We start from the raw sequence: 9,554 nt of genomic DNA on the forward strand, positions 1-9,554 counted from the left end.
TAACCTTTGCACTATTTTTCCGTAAGTTTTTTTTTTCCCCTCAGAGTGCATATTCTGAAAGACAACATAAACACCAAACTCTGGGATGCTCTTGGAGCCTCACTTGCAGTCTACAATACAGTCAGTCTCAACTACTGACTGCTTTCAGTGACCACTGCATTGTTTTCTTATTTCATTTTTGCTCATGTGTAACTCCTATATTGGATTGTGGTTTGGTCTTTATGAGTGGCTCCTCTCCAAGGCAGGTATTTACCAACTTAGTTTGTCTCTTGACTGTAACTGTATTAATTTATATTTTTGTGCTCCTCAATAACAAGAGATACCAACCTATTCACATTTTAATCCTCTCTCCCTAAATACTGAAACATTTGCTGAAACAATGAAAGAGCAAATTCAAGACTCTATCTGTCACACTATACTGTGGTCACTGGAAAACCAAAGCTAACAGTTAACAGTTCCTGAATTTATCTTTCAGTTTATATTACTTCTTTCAAAGAAATTATATAATAAATATTATATATATATATAAAATCTTGCCATAGCTGTTTGCTGTTTTCCTTAATCAAGAATACTTGCCCCACATGATTTCTCTTCCCTAATTCTTTCATTGTCTCCAACAAATTAAGTAAAGACCTATATATTAAATAAGTATTTTCATGCTATTTAATTTCTGTTAAAATAAAATGGGACCCATTTTTCTTAGTGAAAAATCCTGGAAACAAGTTGGGAGAAGTGGTGATTTTCAGTCCAATGATAGTGATTCATCTTGGAAATTAAGGTTTCTAATGAGAAAGAGCCTCACTGAAGTGCCAGAGCCAATCGTCCACTTACAAAACCCAATCCATTAAAATCAGCAGTAACTCATGTCTGCCATGCTGACCCAAGTCCCAAACCAAACAACAGGGATGGTTTCTATCTGTAAACAAAACTTTACTCAAGTGGAAAGATGCTCACAATGTAAAATCTATTTTTGACTCACTGAAGCCATTTATCTACAAGAGGAAAAGTATATCTGTTGTTACAAACTTGGATTCTCCTCATCTCTCTAAACATTGTTTACACATTTTTAAAGTAAGTGGTTTAGTTCTGCTTAAGTCAAATGTGTTTTTGAATGCAAACATCAGACTTTATCACTTGAGCAAACTAGTTTACATCATTCTTTGACTGTTATTTCATTCAAGAAATACTAATTGAGTACCTGCTATGATCTAGATTTTGGGATAGTCACTAGAATTAACAGAAGTAAAAGACAAGAGCCTTAAGGAGCCTATTAAGAGCTAGTGGGGAGACTTAGATGAAAATACAAATTGAACTGTATCCATCCTATGATAAACTCCTCCTAAATCAACCACCTATGCAACACAAGAATCTACTCAAGTATTTAACATTTTGATAGCACAGCACTGGAACAGCAATTATGTTTTTGATTGGATTAATTTGTTCTGTAGCTGGCAGTTGAATCCAATTTCTGTCTTCTCCCTACTTCTTGGTATGGATCCATGATGAAATCTTACAGATGTTACTACAATATTAGAAGATACTTTTCAGCTCCCCAGAGACTTCAAAATGAGTTTTTATCATCATTATAGTTAATAATAATTGCAAATAAAATATTCAGCTTTTGTGTCATAAAAATTGATTCCCACTATATACCTCTCTATGAAAATGTCAGATCCCTTAAAAATGCTACTAGTACAAATTACAATACAAAGCACTTACATAGCATTTCTGTTTGGGGAGACAATTTAAGTTTATGGCCCTTCTATTAATGGGTAGGAAGAAAAGCCTTAACAGGGTTAATTGTCTTCCCTAAGGCCACATGATTCATTGTAGTACAGTGGGACTAAAAATTCAACTTAAGGAATACTTTCGAAGGAAAAGTCATCCTATCATCTAGTACTTTATTTTCACATATTAAGGTAGGCTCTGTACATTTGGTTTTTGTTTCCCAATAGTAGATATATATAAAAAAAAAGAAAAACATCAAAGTGCTATGACAAATTTCTAAGAAATATATCTGCAAAAAGTAAATCTCCTTTATTTCCTGGCTTATCACCCAGCTCAAATCTAGTTCTACTAATGAAACACCATGCTGTGTCTGTTTGTGGGAGGTCAGGTTTGTTAATGATGATTAATTTTGTTCCTGTTGTGTGCTGCTACCAATTATGTCCTACCAACCTGGCATATAGCTAAAGGCCAAAGAACATTCATGATGAGAAAGAGGAAGAGGTATTCCTAACTACTGAAGTTTTGACAAATTTTAGATGAAATTAGCAAAGAAAGGGATACTTGTCCAATATGCTTTCTGCTTAGTGTGACTCTGGATCTCCCAAGTTACCAAAAAGTACTAATCAGCAAACAAGACCATAGAGAGTCAAGCAAAAACTCAATATACTTCTTTGAGAAGTGTGCTATGAATTTAAAACTAGTTTGGCTTCCAAACTAGTTACCTATTGAGTTTGAGTAAGGCTAGGAGGGGCAGGGGAGGGGGAAGTGTAATAAAAATATAAAAAATTTTGATTCCTCTTATAACTGATACATCTTTAACATTCATTTAATAACCAATAAACATATATTCAACATGTACAGTGTGAAAAGTTTTGCATCAAATAATCCTTGTGAAAGACAAAAGAGATGAATCAAATGAGGTCTTGGCTCCCACAGATCTCCTGTTACTTAATGATCCTAAGTATCATTCTGCAGTTGTTCAGACTTCTGTGATACCCAAACATGGACAACTGTTATAGGTAGGCCATACCACATTGTGTCTTATTTGGTAGTTCTTTAGCACAGTGGTTCTGAAACTTCAGTGTGCATCAGAATTATCTGGAAGGCTTATAGAACAGACTGAGCCCAGTGATCAGTACTTCTAATGAGTTCCCAGAAGATACTGATGCTTGTTTAGCAAGCACACTTTGAGAACCACTGTCTTCACTTATTAATTCCATGCTTCATTTGCACACACATAATGCCTTCTCAGTGACAATTTGTTGTTCTATCACCAAGAATGTCTTTCCCCCACTGACCAAAATATGATTTTTTAAAAAATTATCAACACATTTCTTTTCTAAAGAGAAAAAATTAAGTACAATGAAATAGTTTATAATGCCTTTCAAATTTACCTCAATAAAACACTATAGGAGAATATTTTTTCAAAGTAAAAGTTTACATGCAAACATTATCAATGGCATGAAAAGAGATTATTTTAAGAAAAAAAGTAATAAAATGTGAAACTATCCAATTATTATAACTCTGTCTTTTATTAAAAAGAAAAAAATCTTAGTGCTTCCTTTTTTAAAAAAGTTGAATTTATAGCCCTTTGAAATAAAATCATTCAATAATCATTTAAAGTTTAGACACTTAGCTATAAATGCAAATTGTAAGTGACTATAAGTTTGTCATTAGCAGAATTTCTAACTTGTGGTCCTCTTTATGCTTTAGACAGTAGTTTTTGCCTTAAGCATTTGAGAACACTGTGTGAAAATAATTAAAAGACATAGATGATTTCTAACAGAAAAAAATTGTCACACACATGCAATATCCTTCATCCTGAATATTTTGTAAGTCTTCTCTTTTGCTTTCCTCACTCTCCTAAAGGTAAAGGAAAATCTGTACTTTCCCAGATGGAACTGTAGTTAGAGCTTACCAATGTGCCCATGAGCTGCAGTATCACCAAGTTAACCTTGTCTTCATTCAGTGTGTGTATGTTGAGATAATACTTTAATAAAGTTTTCTTTCTTTTTTCCTTGTGCCTAAAGTCTTTCTGATTAGGTAACTGAAAGAATCTCTATAAAATATAGAAGTACTATATTATCTTTCACTTAGAATTTCAAATAAATTTAAGCTTGGGGAAAATCTTAGATTTTTCATATTGTGATGACATAAAGGTAGAACTTTTTTCTTATATACTCCTTAGGTTTTTAATTTTTTATGGATAACATTGGCATATTTTATTATGAAATATTATTTAAAACCAAATTTAAATATTAGGTCAATATCATGCAAAAAAACAGATGTATCACTCAATCTTTAATTAGGGTATTTGGATTTAACACCCAAGAGAGTCCAGTGGTACAATTCCAAGTCAGTCTTACCATGTTGATTATTGTAGTTTGGCACTTCAAAATACCAATTTGCTAAATACAGAAATTATTTCTTAACTACCATGCTCCAATGGTCCCTACAGAGCAAACAAAAAATACTTGTGGTAGAATTTTCATTCCCTTTTACATACTTAACTTTTAAATTTGATTTTACTTTTTTATTGACACATAACATTTGTACAAATATATTTGGTACAGTAATGATTATTTTACCCACTAATCTTATCTGCTGTTTCCTATACCACAAGCTTAGAAGAAGTAAGAGGGGGAGGAGTAAAAACATTTATTAGCATATGACTCATCAATTTTACTATATGAAAATCACTTAAAATTGTAATAAAAAGTTTATCTGCTCAAGATATACTCTGATAATGAAAATTTTAAAGATTATTTATAGGATGATTTATACAAATTTGCAGCTACTCCAGCAGGGTAATGTACAAAGAAACCAGAAATTTTTCACTTTGGGACCTTTTCTTCTACAGAGAACCTGGAAATCTGAGTGAAGGTGATAATAGAACAAACCAGACAGCTCTTGAGAAGGAGAAAGAATAAGACTGAGGCTGGTATGAAAGTGTACTACATGGGAAAATATTGTTGTGCATTGTATTTCAGAGTTTTCATAATAAAATATATCATATATAATTCCTAACTTAGGAATCACTAACCCTAAAGAATTCACTTGCAATTAATAACTTCAAAAAAATGAATTTCCTCTACTTCCCTTAGAAACACATGGTTTTTAGACATATTAAAATGTGAAAGAATATTTTAAAACATCTCTGCATATTATACAGGTAAAGTTTTACATTTGCAATTCCACTACAGAAAAAAAGAAATCAAACCTAAGATTTGGCTGGAAAGTTCAATTTACTTTCAGTGTAGCCAAGCAAGGCAAGAAAATAAAGACAAAAAACACATTCCCATGTGAGATTAGTATTTCAGAAATCAAGTTTATAATAATGCCAAGATCAGATCTGTATTTGACATGTCCATACAGTCTCTAAAACTTTCCATTACATAGCTCAGAGTGAAAGATCCTTTTTAATTTGTTGAGAGCTACTACCTTTATGGTAAGACTTGTAATCATTTCAGGGAAAGCTTTACTACTTTACACGCTCCAAAATGGAAGAGTTTTATGAATGCCTTCCATTCAGTATTCTACACAAAGTGATTTGAGAACATGCTTGGCAACTTTATTTGACTTCCTTTGCTCTGTTCTCTTATCAGTTTTGACTATAGGAATCAGAAAAATCATGTCAGGCACTGGTGGAGCTGAAGAGCGGCCAGAATAATAAAAACAAATGTCAAGCAGCCCAAAGAATGTTGACCACTTTATTCCATTATGACTCTTCCTCAACCTCCCTTCTCCAACTCTGCCACTACCATGACCACAAATAGCTTTTATTGGCAACAATTGCTGAATTTGACCCCCTTCAAATTTCATCACTTTTGAAACTTCAAGTAGGGGAAATATACACACCACACACACACACACACACACACACACAACACCTGTTTATTCTCCTTCTACAGATCACTGAGTTTTATAGTTATTTTTAACTAATGCAGTTCATTTTGTCCATTCCCATTTTGTGCATTCTATTTAGGAGTAGTTATACTGTCAAGACAAGGAACAGCCAGGAACTGATAAGAGGGGGAAATCCCCTAGAGATTTATTATACTCAGCTATATGGGAAAAGCCCCCAGAGAATTTAGAACTTCTCAAATGAAGCAAAATGCTGCATATTTCCAGAGTCTTAAAATGAGTTATTATTATTTGCAAGCCAATAAAATTCCATGAAGGACTATATTTTAAATTGTCATATAGTGAAAAGAAATAGGGGGGTGATGGATAAAAGAGAGTAGCAGAGTGGGTAAATATGATAATATATTTATATTATATTCATGTATGAGAAAATGACAATAAAACCCCTTACTCTGTATAGTCAATATACATTAATAAAAATGAATACTAAAATTTTAAATTTTTTCAGATAGTAACTATAACAGTGAGAAGAAAAATAATTCTCAAAAACCATGCTTAAATTCAAGATTCCAAAAGTGCGGAGTTTCTTAAAACTCCAATATACCAGCTTTCCAAAATTCTCTCATCTTAGCGTTTTTCCTTAGGTGGTGGTTATTGCATTTTGCTCATAGGCTAATGCATTACCTAAATATAGATAGCCATTTTTAGTATAAATTCCAAAAGCCATAAATGTTTCATAATTGAGCACATAATTTAAAGTAAGAGAGCTTTTCCACTCATCCCTTTTTACTGTTGCAAATTGGAAAATACTCAAGTCATTATTCCCTTAATAGTTCAGTGCTTGCAGCTATACGTACATTATGAACATCACAAGCATCGTTTGCTCCTCAGGGCAATATGGAGGATCCACAAGGAGAACTTAACTTGTACAATTAACCAAATCACCAGATCTTTGAGTCAAGATTCTTTCATTAAGCCATTAATATAATACATTGCTAAGTGGTGAGTTGTCCAATTTTTATGATGCCTTTCATTTCAATTCAATGGCTGCAATGAGGATAAAAAACCAGCATCTGCAAGATCAGCAAGATGATGCAAAACCCTTCTACTAGAAACACTTTTTTCCACTCCAGTCTGAGAGCAGTCAGTGCCAAAGCTCTAATAAGGGAAATGATTTTAAGTCCCAGAAAGTAGCATTCATTTGTACTACCCAATAAAGAAAAGGACAAATTAAAACGCTTGATTCCTGTGACCTCAAACACTTAAACAGAAAGCCCCTGGTCACTTTATAGTTGTCTAGACAAAGGTAGATGGGCATTTTGCAATTCTATTCCACTTTGGACTATAATACTTATTTCCCACTAGAGTTTACATGGCACAATATGGAATGCCATATATTTACTTTTTGGCATTGTTCAGTGGTGGTGTGCTTATATAATTGATACATGCAGGAATCTTACATGCAAAGAACAATTTAAATCCTAAAGCTGAACATTTTATTTCTAAAACTGGATACAGTGCAGAAAATCCAATGCAGAAAAAAGATTCTGCTTTGCATTAAGGATGGTGTAAATTATCTGAATTTGGTCTCTCCATGATTTCAGTTAACTCCCTATGTTTGTATATGACAGGAGTCTAATTATGCATCATTGGATATATCCAGAAAACTTCATTGTTTTTAAAAGTAACTGCTGATAAATGGAGTAAAATGTTCAGGTTGTGGTCTATTTATCACTGGAAGACTCTGACAAAGAATAGAATAGCTCATAGAAATATTGCTGAAAATTATATTTTTATAATTACAGTCTATGCAATATTTTCAAAGGCCAGAGTTATGAACCAAAGAATTGTGAAAATTATACAAAGCCAGCTTTTTCAGATTTCAGCATCTTGGTGAAAGACACACTTGTATATGAATGATAGGTGGCAGTAAGTAAAGATGATCCATCAGGTTATCAGTTTTCCTCATGAAAGAGTTTTAGAGGAACCCATAACTTTGACTGCAGATACGAAGTAATCACAGAAAATTAATCTTGTTCCCATGGATAGCAAGATAAAGCAAATCCCTGATTAGAAGGACAGTCGTTTATAAGCCTCCTTGTAAGTGAAAGTATTGCATATAAGAGCAAGTAATGTGACATCAATACTTCTTAAAACTAGAACAGAAAAATGAAATTCTGAGCCTATTACCTTATTTTTAATTATTATTATCAGAAAACTTCAAACTTAGAACAAGCACTGGAATTAAACTGTCTACAGTCATCTCACTGGTTTTTAGTCATATGGTGGTATGAGCATGTGCTTTTACACTTCCTCTGTAGTTATTCACACTCTCTCACTAAAGTCACGTCAGTATAACCACCACAACAATGTTCATAATGATTTATATATTTTTCTTTGGAAAGACAAAAGATCCAAAATCCATGTGACTATATAATGTTTTCTAATATGCAGTCAACTTAATGTCATCTGTTTCAAGCAGTTTGCAAATTCTTCACCAGTTCCATTGAGAAAGCTGATATAAACTAGAAACTCTTTTAGACATTCACTAAAGTTTATTCCTAAAATGAACCAGTGATACATGCTCAGTAAAAAAAATCCAAAGTCATCAGAATAAAAGCATGGTTCTGTGGAAACTGCTCTCTCCAGCCACATCTACATGAAAACACATCCAAACATTTTACTGAGCTCCAATCTTCAAATCAAACTCAAACCAACTAGGTATCTCCCTCATCAGTGTCCTGCCATACTAATGCCCCTGTATGAGGTAGATGCATAAAGATATATGTGCAGAAGCAGTGGACAAAGACAAAAAATGCAAGGTCCTACCTTGATTGTTTTTGTGGGCTGGCACTTGATGTGATGGGACACGCTGGCAGTTTGGTTCATGTTTCAGGACCCTGGACAGTGCACGATCCCAGGCAGAGTTCCAGGGGAAGATAGAGATCAGGTCTCCTCTGTTGGACTTCAACAGAAACTGCTGCTGTTGCTGCTGCTCCTGCTGTTGCTTCTGCTGCTTCTGTTTCTGCTGTTTCCTTACTCCGGAGGCTGAAACGCTGTCAGACTGGAGGGATCTGTATCTCACTTAGCCCTAAATAAAGCACTTACTTGTTTCATCATTCTCAAAGCTCTTGGCAATATGCAATAGAAAGCCAAAGATTGTTTAATTTCACTCACACTGTATTTTTTCAGTACTGAGATGTGACAGCACCACAGTCCAGCCAATGGTCTTGGCTCACATTCTCCTTCCAAAGGGATGATTACCAAAAAACATTCAAAGATCAATTGCAGCCCTACAGCTTAAAGGGGCACTCTCAACAACCCTGGTTCTGCCCAGAATATACTCATACTTTTTTGTGCAATGCAAAACAATTCTCTCTCTCTCTCTTTCTCTCTTTACCATAATCAATTCTTATTCTGATACTAAACTTTATTCCTTTCTAGATAATTCTTATAATCAAAGTCACCAGTAAGTGCTGGGAAAGTCCCTGCTGATGTTTTTAGGAGTTTGTGGTTTTTAAATCTGTGTTATGAAAGATGTGCAGTCCCTGTGGATATTTTGGAAATACTGCAGTAGTAGCCAAGTAAGAGACTGGCCTTTCTGAAAGCTGGGCCGAAGCTGAATATATATATATTTTTTTCAAACACAAGCAGTTATTGTAGTTACTAGATATTTCACCAAACAGTATCCATTCTTTTTTATTTTAGTCATCAGTTTTCTTGAGGCCAAGTTTTTCTTTATTTCCTGGGGCAAACTAGTAGCTCATACTAGTAAAATCTTCCAAATAGTCACCTCTCTATCCCAAAATTACAATAGGGGAAAAAAGAATCATAAATATTTATGAATAAATTATCCCCTACAGTGCCTCTGCTCACATCAGTACTAACTGGGATAACTATCCTATTTGGAAACAAGAGGCTTTACTAGGCTTTCTGTTTTTTATTATAAAGTTTTGATATGG

General features: G+C 33.9%; 1 protein-coding gene across 1 annotated transcript in view; it reads right to left on the reverse strand.

Moving 5' to 3' along the window:
• Dpp10 (dipeptidyl peptidase like 10) overlaps positions 1–9,009 on the reverse strand; it is a 1,373,287-nt gene extending 1,364,278 nt beyond the window's left edge. Inside the window, exon 1 of the mRNA XM_074070578.1 lies at positions 8,422–9,009. Within this exon, the coding sequence (XP_073926679.1) occupies positions 8,422–8,481 (60 nt within the window). The 5' untranslated portion in view covers positions 8,482–9,009. The remainder of the gene's footprint in view (positions 1–8,421) is intronic.
• Between the last annotated feature and the right edge of the window lie 545 nt (positions 9,010–9,554).

The sequence above is a fragment of the Castor canadensis genome, chromosome 4 (genome assembly GCF_047511655.1).
Source record: "Castor canadensis chromosome 4, mCasCan1.hap1v2, whole genome shotgun sequence".
NCBI classification, from domain to species: domain Eukaryota; kingdom Metazoa; phylum Chordata; class Mammalia; order Rodentia; family Castoridae; genus Castor; species Castor canadensis.